This window comes from Physella acuta, unplaced genomic scaffold (assembly GCF_028476545.2).
Source record: "Physella acuta isolate Inbredline_101_S28 unplaced genomic scaffold, ASM2847654v3 ptg001955l, whole genome shotgun sequence".
NCBI classification, from domain to species: Eukaryota; Metazoa; Mollusca; class Gastropoda; family Physidae; genus Physella; species Physella acuta.
Window position 1 is genome coordinate 42,819 of NW_026733460.1, and position 24,914 is coordinate 67,732.

Consider the following 24,914-nt stretch of genomic DNA (forward strand, 5'->3'; position numbering starts at 1 on the left):
GGGGTGTAGGGTCGGGGTTAGGGGAAAGGGGGGGGGGGGGTTAGTGTTTTAAAGCAAATATTTTCAGTGGCAGCATTGGTACTGTCGAATTCACAAATTATGAATTACAGAAAAGTAGAAAATAAACAACTAAATAGCGGCGTATGACACGCTGCGGGTCGGCTCGTATTATGTATTACGTGTCAACTTGTTATTCAATCATATAGGCCGTTGACTCCAATTTCAGCCTGCTTTTCTTTTTTTGGATTTGCTTCCATAGCCTTTGTCCAACCAAGAACAAACTACAAGGCAGAAGTTGTTTGATTTTAGAGTTGTCTCTCCTAGAAGAGTTGCTGTCCCCAGCAATCGAGCCTCATCTACCTGGGGATTCGAACTCGAGTTTTTTCGGTTTAGCAACCATCCGCTTTTACCGACTCGACCTGTAACCATACAGCAACTCTCCAAGAAAACAACTCACTAACGTGTATGTCTATTCCTGCATGTTCAATTGTGGCATTGGATTCGTTATGTTGTTACAGTTCCTTAACTTAATATTAGTTGATTAATATTTAATTTTAATGATTTATCTTAACTTGATTTAGACAAAAATACAAAAAATAATAACATCTGTGTTATATTAGCACCAAACAATAACACGTGCTATAAACTCTGGAACCAAAATAACCGCGTCCTGCTGGCAGCATCAGTTACTGCTGCCAAAGTTTCCAACAAATGGGACACTTTTTGTTGACCAAAAATACAGTGCCATTGGGTTTACGACTTTTAGTTTGTACTTTTTAAGCATTTTTTTTTAAATCCATGTCTGGTTCTGTAGCTTTAATTTTAATTTATTTACATCAATGATCTGCAACATCTCCATTTTCTTCATTTCAATTCATCAGAGAGGGATTTGTTTACAATCTTGTCCATACGCCTACGCGGTATGTAGCTGAACCATTGTGTAAATAGAATCTGGCCCGTACTCACTGCTATTTCCACATCAGACTTTATAGTTAAGCTGTTCCGCTTCCATTCGCTTTCATTCAATATTATGTTCTTGTTTTAACAATTATTTTTAAAATAACTATTGAATCTGGCTTTTTATTTATATATTTTTAAATGTTGATAACACTTTTAAAACCAAATAATAACAACAACTTTGATTTGGATGTTATTTTGATTTTTATATATGCTACTACAGATGTAATTCTCTTTGCTATCTAAATAGTAAACTATTTTATTTGACAGCTATCTACTACATAGGAAAATACTGAGATGGTGTTTTCTATTGGGATACTAGGGCTGTTATAGGTTATAAGCTTTAAGTGAACCATGTTAAACCTCTACAGATATGCTAGACTTGGAGCCTCAGTTGAACGATGTTAAACTCTACAGATATGCTAATCTTGGAGCCTCAGTTGAACGATGTTAAACTCTACTGATATGCTAAACTCGGGCTCAGATAAACGATGTTAAACTCCAAAGAAATGCTAAACCCGAGGTCTCAGATGAATGATGTTTAACTATAGAGATATGCTAAACTTGAGGCCTTAGATGAATTATGTTAAACTCTACAGAAATGCTAAACTCGGCCTCAGATGAACGATGTTAAACCTCTACACATGTGCTCAACTCGAGGCCTCAGATGAATGATGTTAAACTACACAGATGCTAGACTTAGAGCCTCAGATGAATGATGTTAAACCTCCACAAAATGCTAAACTCGAGGCCTCAGATGAACGATGTTAAACTCTACACATATGCTAAACTCGGGCCTCAGATGAACGATGTTAAACCTCCACAAAATGATAAACCCGAGGCATCAGATGAACGAGTTTGACCTCCAGGCGACCAAGTCACTGGGTGGGACGCCATTTTTGGTGATCCTGTTGTCCGTCTCCCGTGAGAAGAAGTAGCCGCACGTGCGCTTCTCGTGAGTGTAGAACGGTGCCAGCGAGTTGGTGTTGAACCGTTTGGTGTTCTCTAGCAGGACGTCGATACACGGGGGCTGGCGTCTGGGCATCTGGTTCAAAGCCTGCAGATGGGAACACAAGGTTGGTCAAGGCATCGTTTGACCTCTAGACTAAGAATACGCTTATTATATAACTACACAATTCCGATCTAGTGGTGACCAAATATTATGGGCCTAAAAATCATGGAATCTGAGATGGTTGTTTAGAGTAGTACGTCACATTATATAAATCTTAGGTTTTATTCTCATAGAGGCAAGACTTATAAGTCAAGCGAGAAGCTAGATCTATGTTTTTAATCAAATAGTTCATAAAGGTCTACAGACGTCACACATAAAATGGTACGTAATGAATACGTGTGGATGAATTATGTAAACAGAAGTTTATTTTTAACTGCAAACCAGGACAGAACACAATATCATGCTGACATTTCCATTTGGTTCAGTTGTGAGTGATACCAATGCAGATATTAAACATTTGAGTTTAATGTCGCATCAAGCACAGGAGGTAAATTATGAGATCATATAGTACAATCAGCAGTTACAATCAGCCGTTACACCACAATCAGCCGTTACAATCAGCCGTTACAGCACCATTAGCCGTTACAATCAGCCGTTACAATCAGCCGTTACACCACAATCAGCCGTTACACCACAATCAGCCGTTACACCATATAGTACACACAATCAGTTTTTTTGGTCAAGTACACAAACACTTTTAAAACCCAAATGAAAGTGGATAGCACGGACACAAAAAGTACGCCCATCATTAGCGCCACCTAGCGTCACACTGTTTTGTCACATTTAAAGAGCGAACGAAAATAAACCCACCCTCACTAGGCCGACCTACCAAAAATAAAATACAGACGGAAAATCCTGTCAGTTAAATTAGACGAAAGTTGATTGGAAAAACTGAACAGTCTTCGCGATAAATTAAACTAGACATCTTTAACTCGATACACTGGGCATTTTTAAACTTGATCAGTGGGTTATATTTTAACTGATTAGCTGAACATTATTGATTTGATTAGCTGGGCATAATTAAGTTGTTTAGCTGAACATTATTGATTTAATTAGCTGGATATAATTAATTTGTTTAACTGGACATAATTAACTTGATTAGCTGGACATAATTAATTTGTTTAACTGGACATAATTAACTTGAATAGCAAAATATATTTAACTTGCTGAAAGTATGTATCTTCATTTATGTCTACACGTTAATCTTCATGTACTAAATATTATTTAACATAAGCTTGCTCAAGATGCAATACATCAACAACAATGATGCTGTAATTCATATATCTTGACATGTATAGACAAGTCACAAACTTGTAATACAATTCCTAGGTACCTAGACATTGTTTTGATTACTTTCTCAGATCAGGTTTGGGTTAGGGCTAAAACGATAAATCTTCTTTTAAAAAAAAATATTATTAGGTTCTGGTCAGGTTATTTTTTTTTCTACTGTGCTCTTTTGTCTTCACATATTTTTTTTTCCTGAGCTATATTAATATTATGCTGACAAATATTGCCTTTCGAAAAGCTTTACCGTTGAAAAATTGTACCGTTGAAAAATTGTACCGTTGAGAAATTGTACCATTTAAAAATTGTACCGTTGAAAAATTATACCGTTGAAAAATTGTACTGTTGAAAAATTGTAAATTGGAAACGTTGTGAAATTGAACAATTGTACCGTTGAAAAAAATAATTGTATTGTTGTAAAATTAAAATTGAAAAAAAGTAAAAAGAAAATCTTTACGTTCAACTGTTAAAGCAAATGACCTTTTGTTTCCATGGCAACCTTCCCAGGACCCTAACAGTACGTCCGCCCTCGAGTACTCTCCCATCCGTGTACAAACACTTCACATTGACGCCACCGTGTAAACACTGAATCAACACAAACCTCACATTCGCTGAGGTCAACGACCTCTAAATTGAGCAGAGACCGCCAGGCAGCTATTTCCGGTGCTGGAAAAGTGCACATTTGTCAGGCATTATCTGCCCCTTACTAAACCGATCACAGTGTGTGATTGGCCAGTGTTACAGCGCCACCTACCTCTTTAATGGCGGTAATGGCGGGGGACTCAATCCTGTAACTGAAACATCAAGTCCAGCTACTCGTGTTTTCCAGGAAAATTGAGTTACCGTTCCTGCGTCTGCACTAAACTTAAAGTGCTATCGAATGATTAGCGTGGAGAGAGAAAATAAAAGGTTCTGGGCAAATGTGTTGTGTATTTTTACGGTTTGATCTGTAATTACCCCAGCCCTATTCATCTAAACGTGAAGACTGAAAATTGCCAAAAAGGAATATAAGAAATGCTTAAAGCAACATCATGATATAAAGTAAGATACTTTCAACTGAATTGAAATGAGACAGTTTCAGAATTAACCTGATGAGAAAGGTATTACTTTGGTTGTTGATTCTAAAGAAGGGACATGGTTCACAGAGGTGCATGATGCCAGTTCTGGAATATTTTAAACAGTATGTGACCGATTTCTTTAGGGTCGAAACGTACCTGGTCATGTCACCATTTGAAGGTCCCAATGTCCCTGGTCATGTCACCATTTGAAGGTCCCAATGTCCCTGGTCATGTTACCACTTGAAGGTCCCAATGTCCCTGGTCAAGTAAACACTTGAAAGTCCCAATGTCCCTGGTCAAGTAAACACTTGAAAGTCCCAATGTCCCTGGTCATGTGACCACTTGAAGATCCCAATGTCCCTGGTCATGTTACCACTTGAAGGTCCCAATGTCCCTTTGTCAAGTAAACACTTGAAGGTCCCAATGTCCCTGGTCAAGTAAACACTTGAAGGTCCCAATGTCCCTGGTCATGTGACCACTTGAAGGTCCCAATGTCCCTTTGTCAAGTAAACACTTGAAGGTCCCAATGTCCCTGGTCAAGTAAACACTTGAAGGTCCCAATGTCCCTGGTCATGTGACCACTTGAAGGTCCCAATGTCCCTTTGTCAAGTAAACACTTGAAGGTCCCAATGTCCCTGGTCAAGTAAACACTTGAAGGTCCCAATGTCCCTGGTCATGTGACCACTTGAAGGTCCCAATGTCCCTGGTCAAGTAAACACTTGAAGGTCCCAATGTCCCTGGTCAAATAAACACTTGAAGGTCCCAATGTCCCTGGTCAAGTAAACACTTGAAGGTCCCAATGTCCCTGGTCAAGTAAACACTTTATGGTCCCAATGTCCCTGGTCATGTGACCACTTGAAGGTCCCAATGTCCCTGGTCAAATAAACACTTGAAGGTCCCAATGTCCCTGGTCAAGTAAACACTTGAAGGTCCCAATGTCCCTGGTCATGTGACCACTTGAAGGTCCCAATGTCCCTGGTCATGTTACCACTTGAAGGTCCCAATGTCCCTGGTCAAGTAAACACTTGAAGGTCCCAATGTCCCTGGTCAAGTAAACACTTGAAGGTCCCAATGTCCCTGGTCAAGTAAACACTTGAAGGTCCCAATGTCCCTGGTCATGTGACCACTTGAAGGTCCCAATGTCCCTGGTCATGTGACCACTTGAAGGTCCCAATGTCCCTGGTCATGTGACCACTTGAAGGTCCCAATGTCCCTGGTCATGTAATGACTACAAGGTCCCAATGTCCTTGGTGATATGACCGCTTGAAGGTCCCAATGCCCTTGGTCATGTGACCATTTGAAGGTCCTAATGTGCTGGTTTTCAAAGATATATTTTTATGCACTTAATTAGTGCATTAGCACTTAATTAGACGTGATGGTTTAAATGCAATGACCGTTGATGAGCAACGTGTTATTATAACAGCCTTTTAGGTAAGATTCGATGTTATCAAAAGGGGGGGTAATCACTTGTGTCTAAATATTCCAAAAAAAAAACCCCCACTATTAATCTTTTGGAGGCCTGTACCCCCTCCCTTACCTAGTAGCGTAGCGAGGGGGGGGGGGGGGGGGCGGGGGGGACATATGTCCCCGGGCGCCGAGCTTAGGGGGCGCCAAAATGGGTTGGAAAAATAAATTGAAAGGTTGAGGGGGGTGCAAATTGAACGTTTGAGGGGGGGGGGGTGCAAATCAAAATCTCGAGGGGGGGTGCAAATCGAAAATTTTGTCCCCGGGCGCCGGAAGGGTCGCTACGCCTCTGCCCCTACCTCAATCAAGCAAGTACTGAATGGATTTAAAATCCAACCCACATTCAGGGGCCAACAACCTACAGTAAGAGAACCCGTGTCCAACATTAACGACGGCTGTCATTTGATCCAACACAGCCGTAAAACAGGAAGGATTTTAATATCGGCTAAAGACGGTGTCAGGTTTTGATATGAATTGAAATCAGATAGGCTGAGGTAGCTGTATAGAGAAGATTGTAGCGTGAGATTGTGTCTGTATTGAGAGATTGTACTTTATTGGGGAGTAGGAGTATCAAGGATAACGTTCATATATCGTGGAGACTGCGGTGTATTGTTAAGATTGTAGCTGTATCAAAAAGATTGTGTTTAGGACATTGTGATTTCATGTAGAAGATTGCGTCGTCGAAATAGTGATCGTATGAAGAAGATGCTATCTAGAGCTTGTACCGAGAGGATTGTGTTGTGAACAATGTGATTGGGTCGTGAAGATTGTGCCGTGATCAATGTGATTGGGTTGAGAGGATTGTGCCGTGATCGACGTGATTGAGTTTAAAATACTGTGTCCAGCAGATAATGTTAAAGACATTGTAATTGTTTCGGTTTTGTGTCTTTGGGAAAAGAAAACAATACTGACGCATGCGCATTAACGTGGAGACAAAAAAAAAAACATTTAATTAAAGAAAAGCTCCAATTAATCACTTGTCCAAAATCTGATTTTTAGATTGTAAATTACTCAACTTCCAAAAATTAATTTGAACTTAATAAGCTAAATTTCAGTCTAATTAGAATGAAATTTTAAAATGACAAAGCTCTGTCAATTTTAAGTCTTTGATAATCACATGATAAAGTATATATTAGAAATCCTGGTAAACTTGTTTTAAAGGAAGACTAAATCTTAACGATGAATGAGCTAAACAAATCTGTATGTGTAGTAATTTAGTTAGAAACTGTAAGACTCTTTAATAACATGCTGTTAAGTTGTAACTTATGCTTGGGCACTTGTAACGTGGGCACTTGACTGTTGTACACAATGTTACAGGACAAAGTTGGATGTGTACAGTGTACGTGGTTTACTTACGCTTACGGCGTTTTCTTTGGGCACCTGACTGTTGTACACAATGTTACAGGAGCTAGCTTGACGTGTACAGTGTACGTGGTTTACTTACGGCGTTTTCCTTGGGCACTTGACTGTTGTACACAATGTTACAGGAGCAAGATGGATGTGTACAGTGTACGTGGTTTACTTACGGCGTTTTCCTTAGGCACTTGACTGTTGTACACAATGTTACAGGAGCTAGCTTGACGTGTACAGTGTACGTGGTTTACTTACGGCGTTTTCCTTGGGCACTTGACTGTTGTACACAATGTTACAGGAGCAAGTTGGACGTGTACAGTGTACGTGGTTTACTTACGGCGTTTTCTTTAGGCACTTGACTGTTGTACACAATGTTACAGGAGCTAGCTTGACGTGTACAGTGTACGTGGTTTACTTACGGCGTTTTCCTTGGGCACTTGACTGTTGTACACAATGTTACAGGAGCAAGATGGATGTGTACAGTGTACATGGTTTACTTACGGCGTTTTCCTTGGGCACTTGACTGTTGTACACAATGTTACAGGAGCAAGATGGATGTGTACAGTGTACATGGTTTACTTACGGCGTTTTCCTTGGGCACTTGACTGTTGTACACAATGTTACAGCGCCGGGAATCTCGATGGGGAATCCCCAGTCGTCTGAGCCTGCTGGCCTCCAACATCTGCCAACTGATGTGGGCGGGGTTCACGTTGTAGGGCAGCGGCTGGAAGTGGGTGAATAGAGGTCATTAGGTCAGGTTAGTAGGCAGAGGTCTTTAGGTAATGTTAGTGGGCAAACATAGGTCTTTAGGTCAGGTTAGTGGGCAAACAAAGGTCTTTAGGTCAGGTTAGTAGGCAGACATAGGTCTTTAGGTCAGGTTAGTAGGCAAACAAAGGTCTTTAGGTCAGGTTAGTAGGCCAACAGAGGTCTTTAGGTCAAGTTAGTAGACACAGGTCTTTAGGTCAAGTAAGTAGACAGAGGTCTTTAGGTCAGATTAGTAGGCAAACAGAAGTCTTTAAGTCAAGTAAGTAGACACGGGTCTTTAGGTCAGGTTAGTAGGCAAACAGAGGTCTTTAGATCAGATTAGTAGGCAAACAGAAGTCTTTAGGACAAGTAAGTAGGCAGACAAAGGTTTTAAGGTCAAGTAAGTAGGTAAAACAAGAGGTCTTTAGGTCAAGTAGTAGGAAAACATAGGTCTTTAAGGTCAAAATACACGGTACTGTTACAGCTGCAAGTAGGTAGACGAGTGAGACAACAGCTGTAACACAGCACATCGGACTGCTTTAAACTTTACAGTAAATTAGTGTATTGAGCCCCATTTCGCCAATGCATTAGATAAAGAGATTATGCGTTGACTATCAATTGTGGTCCCTCTTTTGACCTTAGAAAATATGTACCAAAGGAAAGCTACTTCAAAGGCAATACGTTTGATACAAACTTCGGACGCAGAATCTACCGAAAGTAAATTACATTTAGTAAATCTATCGCCTAAGTGGCCCAACCTGTTTTTATTTTGGTGTACAACCTCCGAGGTGGGTTTTAACGTGCCTCATCGGCCCAGGATTTGAACTCGCGAATTTCCGGTCAGCCTAACTTTAAAAAAAAAAACAACTTTTTGTGAATTAAAGTAGTTTACATGCTGTGCATCCACTGGGACTAGATAAACAATTCAATAACGTTGTTGCGTAAAGGCTAAATGCAGACCAGACGAACTGAAGACCAGAATAAAAGTCGTAAGAAACACAATACGTAATTCAATTATTTCCATCGCTTTATTTTATGTTCGTCCACTACCCTTCTCTCTCCCCCCCCCCCCCCCCCCACCGCCTTCTTATTTCGACATCTGCTTCTCTAGCTAACCCACTTATCAAAGTTTAAAGCCAGTCTTAAAATAAACGTCTTGCCGTTTAAACTAAATACAATAGTTGTGTTGCAGATGACAAAAATGTACATCCCAACAGGACATTATTTGTGTACTCAGTGGACTGTACATTAATCGCACATCAAGATTGTAACACGACTTGGCTTGATTACTTTTAGCTTTAGATTTGCCCAATCATGAAGTTACAAATTATGAGACTATTTTCAGGTTTGATTCGGTATTCGGAGTAATAGTAGGCAGGTGTGGGGAGAGGGGGGGGGGAGAATTTCAGATCACGTCACATTTGATTTTAGTGGACATACTCAGGCCGACAATCAAAAGGTTAGGAGGTCATCAAATAACAATCGAATTAAGAAAACATGTTTAATTAGTCCTTGAACTACTGACCTCAATAATATCAAGAACAATTATACTTAGATCGTAGATAAAACAAAATGACGTAAAAAATGTTATTGCATAATAAAAGGATTCTAGAAGAAAAAGGCTTCTCAGCAAATGACAAAAAGAAAACTAAAAACTCTGTTTTAATTACTCCCGTGAAAAAAATATAACAATTTCTTAATCATCCAAGATCGAGTTTAATTGATAGGTCAGATCGCCCCTTGACGGATATGTCCTGCACTAGAGTGACCTACAGACCAGTCATACCTAACTTTATAAAGTACTAGCTGGCAACTTTTTTACCGTAACTTTACACAAACAACTGTTGTAACACTTAAAACTAAATTAGTTCAACAACGGAGAACGTGATAATTTGCTAATTTGCTTTTCACTAATTCACCAGTCTGACTCGAGACTTTAAAATGCTTGAATCATAAAGGCCAAGTGTATCGAAAAGATTACTTGAGTGACCAATAGAGTTTAGTTCCACATTTTTTCCCCAATCCGATAAAAAAAACCCAACTAAACTGACATTTCTCTTGTTTAATGGTATTTAATATAAACTCTTTCAATCTATGCCTTGGTGGGGAGATGAACTATTTTTAGACATTGTTAGAGGAATATGTGGCCCAAATGTTTGTTGTATGGCCATCGGTCAAGTGGCCATCACAGATCGTGGCCATCACACACCGTGGATATCACACATCATCGTGGCCATCACACATCGTTGCCATCACACATCATGGCCATCACACATCGTGGCCATCACACATTGTGGCCATCACACATCGTGGCCATCACACATCGTGGCCATTACACATCGTGGCCATCACAAATCGTGGCCATCACACATCGTGGCCATCACACATCATGGCCATCACACATCATCGTGGCCATCACACATCATCATGGCCATCACACATCGTGGCCATCACACATCGTGGCCATCACACAGCGTGACCATCACAGATCGTGGCCATCACACATCATCGTGGCCATCACACATCGTGGCCATCACACATCATGGCCATCACACATCGTGGCCATCACACATCGCGGCCATCACACATCATCATGGTCATCACACATCATGGCCATCACACATCATGGCCATCACACATCATGGCCATCACACATCATGGCCATCACACATCATGGCCATCACACATCATGGCCATCACACATCATGGCCATCACACATCATGGCCATCACACATCATGGCCATCACACATCATCGTGGCCATCACACATCAAGATGTTCCTAACATCTGCACCAGGTAACGCCAAAAATAATATTTCATTAGCTGTCCTCTATTTCCGGCAGCTTTTTAGAATTAAATAAAAATTAAACAAGAAATCAACAGAAATTCTATTTAACTCCCAAGGTTCACATGTTCTAAACGAATTAAGTGATTTATGTGAATTATGTATTTTAACGACGAGCCAAACATTCCCAAAATGTTTATCACATTAACGTGTTTCCCATATTTATCACATCAATTTGTTTCCCAAGTCATTTCGGTGCATGCTGAAAATATCTCGCACCTGTTGTTGACAAGATCCATTTTAATTTCTTTTAAATACAAAACAAGATCAAAGCGGAAACTGTATTTTCTCATGTTAAAAGAAATTTTAACCCTAGGTGGTATTATATAAACATGAGGTCCACCCTACTACAATGTGTTTTTAGTGGCATTTATTGCTAAGCACATTACATATTCTTTGCTGACGATTCACACCGTAACTTCTCGATGACCTTAAAAAAAAAATAAAGCGGGAGTGGTCTCCCTTAAACTTTCCAGCATATTCTTCCAGTCTGACCTGGCTTTAAACATTTTTTTTAAAACTAACTTTCTAAATACTTAAATTCTAAACATTGAGAAAAACTGAACACAAAAAATATTGCGCACCACTTGAACGCAATCAACGTGTATATAATAGAGCGGAAAATTAGTACTTTATAAAGGAAACATTGCTTAGCTTTTTAAAAAGTGGAAATAAGTAAAGTATTACTTCCGGTCACCGAAAATCACTTAAAATTTCAAGGAATCAAAAGAATACGTAATTATACCTATGTATAAGATTTTTTTCTACCTAACGGTACTAAATCTTCGGTAATTTAAAACTAGGTTTTAAGTAAAGTACCACTTCCGGTTATCAGAAGTCACTCAAAAATTAGGAATAAAATCAAAGAATAAGATCGTATTCTTAAATATGAAATTTTCGTCTACCCTACCTAACCGAAACGGTACTCAAGTTATTTGTTTTCTGAGAAACCCGAAGTAGAGTAAGTACTACTTCCGGTTACCGGAAATTGCTCAAAAGTTTATACAAAAGTTTATAAATCAACAAACCCAGACCAAATTCTTACATAAACAAACATATCGCAATATGATGACTTGTTTAAAAAAGCAGATTTAACAGAATTACATTACTTTTATATAAGACAACAGAGAAACAAACGAGAAGCAGCTTTTGAAACAACATAAAAATAGTATAGAAATTAGCTTTGAAACCAAATTAAAACAACTTATATTTATAATGGCTTTTGAAACAACATAAAAATAGTATAGAAATTAGCTTTGAAACCAAATTAAAACAACTTATATTTATAATGACTTTTGAAACAACATTAAAACAACATAGAAATGACTTATGAAACCACATTAAAACAACAAAGAAGTGACTTTTAAAATAGCATAATAAATGAACTACCACAAAAAAAATAGTGACAAAAAAAAACGTTTGTTCTCTAGTAAAAACCAAAGAGGAAATAGAAGAAATAAATCTCTGAAACACGACACGGCCTGGGTTAACGCAATCTAGGGCAGGTCAAGGTGGCACAGACAAGTCTTTACATCGGATTAAATAACTCACGACACGAAGTAATTATCTGGTGTCTCATCTAATCCACACTCAGTAATCCTCCTGTGTCTAATTTAATCCACACCCAGTAATCCTCTGGTTAATAATTTAATCCACACCCAGTAATTCTCCTGCACTCCTGTATCCAAACTTATCTACACTCAGTAATAATCCTGTGTCTCATCTAATCCACACTTGGTAATCTTCTGGTGTCTAATCTAATCCACACTCAGTAATCCTCTAGTGTCTAATCTAATCCACACTCAGTAATCCTCTGTTATCGAATCTAATCCACACTCAGTAATCCTCTGTTATCTAATCTAATCCACACTCAGTAATCCTCTGTTATCGAACCTAATCCACACTCAGTAATCCTCTGTTATCGAATCTAATCCACACTCAGTAATCCTCTGTTATCTAATCTAATCCACACTTGGTAATCCTCTGGTGGTTTATCCAGACCATCCATATATATATATAGGCAGCACGATTTTAATATGTGCTTTTTGTAAAATGATTAGCCATGCATCATGGGAGATTTATATACATAATTTATGGTGACAGGACAATAGTTGCATTGGTCTCAGGGCAAATGATAAATATGTGTCTGAGATATATTGTCTATCGTATCTTTTGTCCTGAAAATTTTCGTTCGTGAAATTATTTGTCCTTGGGATAATTTGTCTGAGATCATGAGTCCTGAGATCATTTGCTCTGTCACTAAAATATATTTATATATGCTATCTTATTTAAAAAATATCGCTTTGATACTAACAACAATCAATTAAATAACTTGCTTAAAAAGAGTAACTAGATATATAACTGTCATTAAAATTCTAACTTAAGACCAGTAGTTTATAATCCACAGCTGACCTAAATAAAGATTATGTCGCCATTTTTAGCCCCAACATCCGCCAGCCAACTTGGGTTAATGAGTCGAGCCACTAACGACTTTCGTCTGGGTACTGGTGTTTAATTAGCATCACGGAATGACCTTGGGCTTGGCCGAAGTTAACGAATTAGTGCCAAACTTAAAACCTTAGCAAGTTAGAGGCGTGAGTCGTCTTATAACACCTCAATTGATTGAAATCTAATTGCTGAAGGTCTTTTAAGTCACATAGCAGGTCTCATAACACCGTACTTAGGGGAAATATATTTGTTTAGGATTTTTTAAGTCACATAGAAGATCTTGAAACCCTGTACTTAAATAAACTAGAATTGTTTACGTTTTTTTAAAGTCACATAGCTGTTGTCCAAAAAAGGGATTGTTTAACAAAGGAGCTAATACTATATATATATATATATATATATATATATATATATATATATATATATATATATATATATATATATAGGCACTAGCTGTATTGATCTGTAAACAACCACAAGGCCAACCCCCTCAACCAAGCCAAAAGGGTTATAAATTCTATCAAAATATATCTGAGTACGATCATATCTAGTCAAAGCAATTATTAAACTAAATTCTCAATTCTATTCATTTATGTCAAACCAAATACTTATCGTTGTAAATTAAGTCCTCAGTAACCTCCGTAGACTATGACATTGTTGGTTTTATTCTTTCTTTCCCTGATTTTAGTTTCTCATATTAAACTTGACATTGAAAATACCCCCCCCCCCCCCATCCTAACGAAAAAAAAACCCAGTTGTAATTGGTTACATTTCAACGTCACCCAAGCACGTACGAACTTTTCTATTAAATTGGACATTAAAAAAAGGGGAAGACTGCCAATGGCAGACAGTTACTGAGTATGTCACGTAACTATAGGCTATTTTTAGCAGCTAGTTCTCACACTGGGTGCTATGAACTTACTGTAGTGATGATGGGATTAAGCACCCGAATTAATCCCCCTTTCCACTAACTCGTCTTTTTCCAACCGCAATACCATTTGGTACTGCTAATACTGTTGATTTAATATCAATCCCATTATTCTAGAGATAACAATTCCTGACATCTTGATTATAACCCGTCGAAAAGCGATTTTTTTATGTTTGCTAATATCAGCTATTTTTGTTAACCTATTCATAAAAAATAGTTTTTGTCCGACTTGTCAGACATCTAAACCATAAGCCAGACCCACCCCTAATACATCCTTACCCCACCCCTAATATATCATAACCATAAGACAGACCCACCCCTAATACATCCTTGCCCCACCCCTAATATATCATAACTATAAGACAGACCCACCCCTAATACATCCTTACCCCACCCCTAATATATCATAACCATAAGACAGACCCACCCCTAATACATCCTTACCCCACCCCTAATATATCATAACTATAAGACAGACCCACCCCTAATACATCCTTACCCCACCCCTAATATATCATAACCATAAGACAGACCCACCCCTAATACATCCTTACCCCACCCCTAATATATCATAACTATAAGACAGACCCACCCCTAATACATCCTTTCCATAAGCCAGACTAGTGTTTCCTTCAGACATTTTTCTCCGGGGGGGGGGGGGGACTTGATATTTTGGGGGGGGGGGGGGGGGTTCATACTAGATTTTTCGGGGGCGGGTAGCGGACACTGGTGGTCTAAGTATATATATTCTTCGGGGTGGGGGCAGAAAGAAACTTCCCATCCCCACCCCTTTCACAATATGTGTGTTTTGTGGAAAAAGTTCCTACTATGAAGAGCGCTTGTCTCTAAAAATTACCTAACGGTATATGGGGGTAGACTTACAGTATTATATGTGTATGATCCCAAAGTTACCATACGTATGTTGTATAATAATCAATAGATAACAAGAACTTTCTGTTCGATATCGTCAGGCTAAAATCTTAAAATCTACACAGTAAGTCCAACCTAGACCCTTCAGATCAACTTTGATTGGAAATCTAAGTTACAATGAGTCTAGACTAGAGTTCAGCAATCTTTTACTTTCATGCAATGTATGCAAATGTAAACCGTTAGCTATGAATACAACGTATGCTGATATTTTCCCAACACAAATACCCACGATTTCTTTCATGTGTATTTCAATACACCGGTTCAATAGACTGATTTAATTAGACGTTCGCTCAACGCTGACTCTCCATGCTGATTCAATGAGACATTCACTAACTTGACGTAGACGTAGACAGACTACATGAAATGTCGCTATGGAGCAGTTACAAGCAGGTTTAGGGGCTCTTACATAACACTCAACATGTGTGTGTGTATATTCGAGTGTGTGCGTGCGTGTGTGTGTGTGTGTGTGTGTGTGTGTGTGTGTGTGTGTGTGTGTGTGTGTGTGTGTGTGTGTGTGTGTGTGTGTTAGAAAAGTGGGGATAGAAAAAAAAGAATGAGTCTGCGTGACTGAGGGTGTTCAGATATCCAATCAGAAAAGTCTTGCAAAGATAATTGAAGTATCGTTTTCCTAACTTCGTTTAGTATATTTTTATAGTTTGGGATGCTGGTTTTTAAAAATTAGAATTACTAAATCTCCCTTTTCAATTTGTTTTATTAGACCTGCAACTTAAACTTAATAATTGTATAATTCAGTTTGTTCACACGTCCTTATAAGTCAGAAAACTTTTGCCTCTTATACAAGACAAAGAATTTCTTTTTAAATTGTTTAGTCCATGTCCCTGACCAATCCATTGTTGACCTTAGAATAGAGCTGGTAAGTAGGTCACCAACCAGTTCTACGGCTCAATAAAACCTGCATGAGCCATATAACTGGTTGGTGGCCTACACCTAACACCATGAAAAATGTTTGAAAACTTTTTATAATCATTCGCTGGTGATGGATGTAGCTTGAACAGGTCGCACGTAATGGAAAACAATTCCTTATAGTAGAAGGGTTGTCTCTGGACATGTTTGTGTATGTGTATGTGTGGGGTGGGGGTGGAGGAGTATAACATATCCTAGTGTTTTGTTGTTGTGGGAAGAATGTGTGGTGAGGAGGGGGGGAGTAAGTGTGACAGATTCAGGTGTAGTGTGCGTGTGTGCGAGGAGGGGGTGGGGGTGAGTTCGACATATCCTAGTGTTTGTGCCGTTGTGAGACTGTAAGATCTGCCCTCCCCTTAACTCCGACCACGCAAAAAGTTCGATACAATACGATATGTAACAGGATATTACATCGGCTCAGCATTACATTGGAAGCTAGAATATCCATCTAAAGTACACAGCAAGAAAGACAATCCCAATTCCAACTTGATTATCATATATTCATCAGCATTTCTTACGAATAGGCCTACTGCGTGGAGCGGTATGTTAACATTCGGAAATATTAAAGTCGTTTTAGTTCCAAATACTATAATAAATATAAAGTTAGAAGTTTACTTATGATTTAACAAAAGGGAAGTCAGTGTCGAAATTGTTGAAAGTAAACAGGTTACGAAATTAGGCTTAGATTTTTAAAAAAAATGAAAAATGTAATATTCTACAGTTATATTTAACGTTTAAACTTTTAATGAAAAACTTCGTACCAGAATTTTTTAAAGAGGTGTCTCTGTCAAGGGAACGAACTCTTACATTAATTATCAAGAGTTGCCCGTCCCTTGATTATGGCAGCTTTTGTTGTAGAATATATATCCATACATATTTAATGCTGCACAAAATATTGGCCCATCCATTTCAAATGTTAATGCTACACCAGAGGCAGGGGAAAAACGTGTGGATACATTTGTGAACTTTCTGGTGAACTTTCTGGTGAACTTTCTTGTGAACTTTTTGGTGAGCTACTAAATTTGAGATGTGCAAGTTCCCCTAGAGCTACTGCATTTGAGATGTGTAAGCTAGAGCTACTTCATTTGAGATTAACTTGCTGATTAACTTTCTGGTGAACGTTCTGATGAAATTTCTGGATGAGTTTCTGATGAACTCAGCCGGACATTTAAACGGTAGAGAGGTAAATCGATGTAAAAAGCGGTTAAAGGGCACGATAGACAAGGGTGGAATGGCAGTGTCCGAGAGGCTCGGGATATTTTATAAAGTCACCCCCCCCCCCCCACCTCATGGTGAAATTTTCATTGCGCATTTTCTTTCCATCAAAGTCTGAATTTTATGCCTTGCCAAAATACCAACATTTTTTGTAAAAAAACAACTAACAGTGCAGTTACAGAACCGTTCCTAGAGGCCCACCGAGTATTTTAACTAGAGGCCCACCGAGTATTTTAACTAGGGGCCAACAGAGAATTCTAACTAGGGGCCAACAGAGAATTCTAACTAGGGGCCAACAGAGAATTTTAACTTGGGACCAACAGACAACTTTAACTAGGGGCCAACAGAGAATTCTAACTAGGGGCCAACAGAGAATTCTAACTAGGGGCCAACAGAGAATTCTAACTAGGGGCCAACAGAGAATTTTAACTAGGGACCAAGAGAGAATTTTAACTAGGGGCCAACAGACAACTTTAACTAGGGGCCAACAGAGAATTCTAACTAGGGGCCAACAGAGAATTCTAACTAGGGGCCAACAGAGAATTCTAACTAGGGGCCAACAGAGAATTTTAACTAGGGGCCAACAGAGAATTCTAACTAGGGGCCAACAGAGAATTCTAACTAGGGGCCAACAGAGAATTTTAACTAGGGACCAACAGACAACTTTAACTAGGGGCCCACCGACATTTTTATCTAGGGGCCCACCGAGAATTTTAATTAGGGGCCCACCGATAATTTAAACTAGGGGCCCACCGAGATTTTAACTAGGGGCCCACTAAAAATTTTAACTAGGGGCCCTCCGACAATTTTAACTAGGGGCCCACCGAGAATTTTAACTAGGGCCCACCAAGAATTTTAACTAGGGGCCCACCGAGAATTTTAACTAGGGGCCCACCGAGAATTTTAACTAGGGGCCCACCGAGAATTCTAACTAGGGGCCCACTGGGATGTTTCTCTATAGACAGGCGGTCCAGTATATTTCTGGACATATACACAAGTAGAGACATTCTTAGTACATCCTTTTCTGGGCTGATTTGTGTACAACATTAACTTAATCATTAATAAAAGCTGTATTTATGATAATTGTTGGATAGCCTACAAACTGTAGACGCTATAGATCACATGATACGTGGATTTAAAATCAGGATAGACCCACGTCAAATCACACAAAAATAGACTTGATAATTACCAAAAAAATAATTTATTATTTCATGATTAGATGACAGACAAGAAGATTATTTTCATTAGCCAACTTGAGATGTCATTTTATATTCTTTCTCCTATTTAATCCCGTGTATTGAATTACATTCTGTACAGCAAGCACAAAATTTAAAACGCAATTCTTCCCTTTAAATCAGCTAGACTACACCATAAACTCGAGATAGTCATCGATTTATTTAGGTTTATAATTAAAATACTGTACTAATTATAAGTAATCGGTTTTTCCTTTACTAATGTACCTTACACCCCCAGGGACAGTAATTACGAACAAAACCCTTACATACATTTAAAAACACAATTCAAGACAATGCGAACTTTTAATTAAAAAAATAATTAATAACCCCCACATCTAATATGTATAATTAATAACCCCGACTACCCATATATATATAATTAATTACCCCTACAACCCATAGGATAAGTTATTACCTAAACAACACGTAAGAATAATTAATTAGATGTAAAACAATTTAAAATTACCTTAGCAGTCGTGGTCTCCATGACATATCATGAACCAGCGTTGGGGTATGAAGGTTATGTCTGTATGTGCCAGACTACCCTACAGATCTAGTGTACTGACACACGGGCTGGTGTATGGGGAGCCTAACTCTGGCACTCGACTCCGTGACCTCGCCAGGTCAACATGGCATTCAATTAATTATTGATCAGGGTAATCAATGTGGGCTGGGGTATGGCCTTTGTAGTGGTAAACAGCTTGGCTGTTTGTTTACCTGTACAGGTAGGTCGTCTAGTCATGCGTGACGATGGGCCGGTGTAATCAATAATTACATGGGAGCTGTCTCGCCGTTAGGGAACTTACACATCTCAAATGTAGTAGATGTAGGGGAACTTACACATCTCAAATGTAGTAGCTCTAACTTACACATCTCAAATGTAGTAGCCCTAACTTACATATCTCAAATATTGTAGCTCTAACATCTCAAATGTAGTAGCTCTAGTGGAACTTACACATTTCAAATGTAGTAGCTCTAAGGGAACTTACACATCTTAAATATACTAGCTCTAGTGGAACTTACGCATATCAAATGTAGTAGCTCTAGTGGAACTTACACATTTCAAATGTAGTAGCTCTAGTGGAACTTACACATTTCAAATGTAGTAGCTCTAGTGGAACTTACGCATATCAAATGTAGTAGCTCTAGTGGAACTTACACATTTCAAATGTAGTAGCTCTAGTGGAACTTACGCATATCAAATGTAGTAGCTCTAGTGGAACTTACACATCTCAAGTGTAGTAGCTCTAGTGGAACTTACGCATATCAAATGTAGTAGCTCTAGGGGAACTTACACATCTCAAATGTAGTAGCTCTAGTGGAACTTACACATCTCAAATGTAGTAGCTCTAGGGGAACTTACACATCTCAAATGTAGTAGCTCTAGTGGAACTTACACATCTCAAATGTAGTAGCTCTAGGGGAACTTACACATCTCAAATGTAGTAGCTCTAGGGGAACTTACACATCTCAAATGTAGTAGCTCTAGTGGAACTTACACATCTCAAATGTAGTAGCTCTAGGGGAACTTACACATCTCAAATGTAGTAGCTCTAGGGGAACTTACACATCTCAAATGTAGTAGCTCTAGGGGAACTTACACATCTCAAATGTAGTAGCTCTAGGGGAACTTACACATCTCAAATGTAGTAGCTTTAAGGGAACTTACACATCTCAAATGTAGTAGCTCTAAGGGAACTTACACATCTCAAATGTAGTAGCTCTAGGGGAACTTACACATCTCAAATGTAGTAGCTCTAGGGGAACTTACACATCTCAAATGTAGTAGCTCTAGGGGAACTTACACATCTCAAATGTAGTAGCTTTAGCTTACAGAGAGCACCCCCACCCCTGTTGTTAATGTTGTGGCTTACTACCACCTAACCTGTACTGACGGAAACCCTGTAGGGTTGTTGTAGGGTTCACTACCACCTTACCTGTACTGACGGAAACCCTGTAGGGTTGTTGTAGGGTTCACTACCACCTAACCTGTACTGACGGAAACCCTGTAGGGTTGTTGTAGGGTTCACTACCACCTTACCTGTACTGACGGAAACCCTGTAGGGTTGTTGTAGGGTTCACTACCACCTAACCTGTACTGACGGAAACCCTGTAGGGTTGTTGTAGGGTTCACTACCACCTAACCTGTACTGACGGAAACCCTGTAGGGTTGTTGTAGGGTTCACTACCACCTAACCTGTACTGACGGAAACCCTGTAGGGTTGTTGTAGGGTTCACTACCACCTAACCTGTACTGACGGAAACCCTGTAGGGTTGTTGTAGGGTTCACTACCACCTTACCTGTACTGACGGAAACCCTGTAGGGTTGTTGTAGGGTTCACTACCACCTAACCTGTACTGACGGAAACCCTGTAGGGTTGTTGTAGGGTTCACTACCACCTTACCTGTACTGACGGAAACCCTGTAGGGTTGTTGTAGGGTTCACTACCACCTAACCTGTACTGACGGAAACCCTGTAGGGTTGTTGTAGGGTTCACTACCACCTAACCTGTACTGACGGAAACCCTGTAGGGTTGTTGTAGGGTTCACTACCACCTAACCTGTACTGACGGAAACCCTGTAGGGTTGTTGTAGGGTTCACTACCACCTAACCTGTACTGACGGAAACCCTGTAGGGTTGTTGTAGGGTTCACTACCACCTTACCTGTACTGACGGAAACCCTGTAGGGTTGTTGTAGGGTTCACTACCACCTAACCTGTACTGACGGAAACCCTGTAGGGTTGTTGTAGGGTTCACTACCACCTAACCTGTACTGACGGAAACCCTGTAGGGTTGTTGTAGGGTTCACTACCACCTTACCTGTACTGACGGAAACCCTGTAGGGTTGTTGTAGGGTTCACTACCACCTAACCTGTACTGACGGAAACCCTGTAGGGTTGTTGTAGGGTTCACTACCACCTAACCTGTACTGAAGGAAACCCTGTAGGGTTGTTGTAGGGTTCACTACCACCTAACCTGTACTGACGGAAACCCTGTAGGGTTGTTGTAGGGTTCACTACCACCTAACCTGTACTGACGGAAACCCTGTAGGGTTGTTGTAGGGTTCACTACCACCTTACCTGTACTGACGGAAACCCTGTAGGGTTGTTGTAGGGTTCACTACCACCTAACCTGTACTGACGGAAACCCTGTAGGGTTGTTGTAGGGTTCACTACCACCTAACCTGTACTGACGGAAACCCTGTAGGGTTGTTGTAGGGTTCACTACCACCTAACCTGTACTGACGGAAACCCTGTAGGGTTGTTGTAGGGTTCACTACCACCTTACCTGTACTGACGGAAACCCTGTAGGGTTGTTGTAGGGTTCACTACCACCTAACCTGTACTGACGGAAACCCTGTAGGGTTGTTGTAGGGTTCACTACCACCTAACCTGTACTGACGGAAACCCTGTAGGGTTGTTGTAGGGTTCACTACACTACCACCTTACCTGTACTGACGGAAACCCTGTAGGGTTGTTGTAGGGTTCACTACCACCTAACCTGTACTGACGGAAACCCTGTAGGGTTGTTGTAGGGTTCACTACCACCTAACCTGTACTGAAGGAAACCCTGTAGGGTTGTTGTAGGGTTCACTACCACCTAACCTGTACTGACGGAAACCCTGTAGGGTTGTTGTAGGGTTCACTACCACCTTACCTGTACTGACGGAAACCCTGTAGGGTTGTTGTAGGGTTCACTACCACCTAACCTGTACTGACGGAAACCCTGTAGGGTTGTTGTAGGGTTCACTACCACCTTACCTGTACTGACGGAAACCCTGTAGGGTTGTTGTAGGGTTCACTACCACCTAACCTGTACTGAAGGAAACCCTGTAGGGTTGTTGTAGGGTTCACTACCACCTAACCTGTACTGACGGAAACCCTGTAGGGTTGTTGTAGGGTTCACTACCACCTAACCTGTACTGACGGAAACCCTGTAGGGTTGTTGTAGGGTTCACTACCACCTAACCTGTACTGAAGGAAACCCTGTAGGGTTGTTGTAGGGTTCACTACCACCTAACCTGTACTGACGGAAACCCTGTAGGGTTGTTGTAGGGTTCACTACCACCTAACCTGTACTGACGGAAACCCTGTAGGGTTGTTGTAGGGTTCACTACCACCTAACCTGTACTGACGGAAACCCTGTAGGGTTGTTGTAGGGTTCACTACCACCTAACCTGTACTGACGGAAACCCTGTAGGGTTGTTGTAGGGTTCACTACCACCTAACCTGTACTGACGGAAACCCTGTAGGGTTGTTGTAGGGTTCACTACCACCTAACCTGTACTGACGGAAACCCTGTAGGGTTGTTGTAGGGTTCACTACCACCTAACCTGTACTGACGGAAACCCTGTAGGGTTGTTGCAGGGTTCACTACCACCTAACCTGTACTGACGGAAACCCTGTAGGGTTGTTGTAGGGTTCACTACCACCTTACCTGTACTGATGGAAACCCTGTAGGGTTGTTGTAGGGTTCACTACCACCTAACCTGTACTGACGGAAACCCTGTAGGGTTGTTGTAGGGTTCACTACCACCTAACCTGTACTGACGGAAACCCTGTAGGGTTGTTGTAGGGTTCACTACCACCTAACCTGTACTGAAGGAAACCCTGTAGGGTTGTTGTAGGGTTCACTACCACCTAACCTGTACTGAAGGAAACCCTGTAGGGTTGTTGTAGGGTTCACTACCACCTAACCTGTACTGACGGAAACCCTGTAGGGTTGTTGTAGGGTTCACTACCATCTTACCTGTACTGAAGGAAACCCTGCGGGGTTGTTGTAGTGGTTGACGTGCTCTGTGAAGATCAAACATGGCTCCGCCTCCATTCCGATGGCACGCGCTTGTTTCACTTAAGTATCTTCTAATTAGATGGCTCCACTAATTAAGAAAAAAGTAAAAAAAAAAATATTATAAATGACAACACTCATTCTTCTAATGATTCATTTTATCACTTCATATCTTTTTGTTATCTCCATTATTTCAACAGTTCATGTTGTTCACACTATAGTGTAACCTTTCAACTCTCACCCCCTTTTTAAAATAACCCTGGAAAGTTATTTATTCCCTGACTTGGAAGGTATCATCAATTTAACCAATTTAGAATGTCCTTACGTCAATCAGAAATTGCATTTATTAAAGATCCCATTTAACGCTAGACAGACCAGCAGTAGTCACCACCAGAGGCGTAGCGACCCTTCCCGGCGCCCTGGTACACACTTTCAATTTGGCGCCCCCTCCCCCGAGGACAAACGTTCAATATAGCGCCCCCCCCCCCCCCCCAATTTTTTTTAATATTTATTATGCAAAACTGCAGCTAAAATGAGCTTTTAATTTTTTTCCAACCCATTCTGGCGACCCCTAGGGTTGGCGCCCGGGGACATATGTACCCACCCTCGCTACGCCTCTGGTCACCACCTATGTAGGTTCTAGATGCTAGAACTAGATGGAAGCCCACACGGTTTCAGACAGACCCACACTAGTGCTGGACCAAAAACGGTGGCGGTAATTACATGTCAATATTTCCCATTTAATAATCAATTCACGTGTCGGGTTGTTGTGGTCACGTGATCTAATTAGGGCTCGAGAATTAAGTCCTTTACTTCCTGTTAAAGACACGTGACTATTTGAGTTTCCGGCCCAAAAAACTATTGTACACAAGTAAACGAAGAATGTGACTCCATAACGACCGCTCTTTGTAAGTATATCTTCATTATTTTACTTATTAAATTACTTAAAATTAGGGCTAAGATTTGTGACTCAGTCCTCCATAATGATCACGCTTTGATAGTATATCTTCATTGTTTTACTTATTAAATTAGGGGTAAGATTTGATAAAGGTCGGAGGCAGTGGCGTAGCGAGGTCGGGTGTCACCCGGTGTGGCACTTAATGGTATCACCCCCACAGAGGCGTAGCGACCCTTCACGGGGAGAAACATTCAAATTTCACCCCCACCCCCCTCAAATTTTCGATTTGCACCCCCCCCCTCCTCGAACTTTCGATTTGCACCCCCCCCTTAAGTTTTCTCTATATATTTTGCTATTTTTTGCCTTGGTGTCACCCCTAAATGGTGTCACCCGGTGCGGTCCGCACCCCCCGCCCCCGCCCCCCCCCCCCCCCTCGCTACGCCTCTGGTCGGAGGTACTTCTTAGCAAGACAGATCTACAGTGATATAGATAGGATCTAGAATCTAGATCACTATATTCGATATCGAATCGGTGAGTCATGAGTCATAGTGCAAGAATGTAAAATAAAATAAAAATATTGTATCAAATAACCACTAGATCTAGTAGACTAAGCTCGGATTAAAAAGAGAATTACATTAGCAACATTCTAGTTTTATAATTGTTGCTGTCCAATCAGCTCTTATAATACCCACCTGTAATTAATTAATTAACCTGATGTTTATGAGAGTCTAGCCTAAAGACCGAGCATCGTAACATGAATGTCTGCACATTTATCTCTTGTATTTATACGGCGACTTTCAACCGGAACTTGTGTAACACGAAAAAACTACTC

At 40.3% G+C, this 24,914-nt stretch overlaps 1 protein-coding gene across 3 annotated transcripts; it reads right to left on the reverse strand.

The window, feature by feature from the left end:
- Positions 1-1,171: 1,171 nt before the first annotated feature.
- Positions 1,172-24,882, reverse strand: LOC131931381 (uncharacterized). 3 transcript variants are annotated; one of them, XM_059288182.1, is made up of 5 exons: positions 24,775-24,882; positions 23,146-23,275; positions 7,712-7,852; positions 1,799-2,014; positions 1,172-1,480 (listed from the first exon to the last, which is right to left on the reverse strand). In XM_059288182.1, exons 2-4 carry the CDS (start codon positions 23,221-23,223, stop codon positions 1,802-1,804), a joined length of 432 nt encoding a protein of 143 aa, XP_059144165.1. In that variant the 5' UTR covers positions 23,224-23,275; positions 24,775-24,882; the 3' UTR covers positions 1,172-1,480; positions 1,799-1,801. The 3 variants fall into 3 exon arrangements, with proteins under 3 accessions (XP_059144165.1, XP_059144164.1, XP_059144166.1); XM_059288181.1 differs by having other exon boundaries at positions 1,172-2,014; XM_059288183.1 differs by lacking the exons at positions 23,146-23,275; positions 24,775-24,882 and adding an exon at positions 18,862-18,978 and having other exon boundaries at positions 1,172-2,014.
- Between the last annotated feature and the right edge of the window lie 32 nt (positions 24,883-24,914).

What these genes read in the sequence shown, in the direction of transcription:
- LOC131931381 (XM_059288182.1), bottom strand. Translation starts at nt 23,223, where the DNA reads ATGGAGGCGGAGCCATGTTTGATCTTCACAGAGCACGTCAACCACTAC. An exon ending in CAGGGTTTCCTTCAGTACAG is followed by an intron (nt 7,853 to 23,145) that starts GTAAGATGGTAG and finishes ACCCACTTCCAG; the next exon opens with CCGCTGCCCTACAACGTGAA. An exon ending in AAGTGCCCAAGGAAAACGCC is followed by an intron (nt 2,015 to 7,711) that starts GTAAGTAAACCA and finishes TCCCATCTGCAG; the next exon opens with GCTTTGAACCAGATGCCCAG.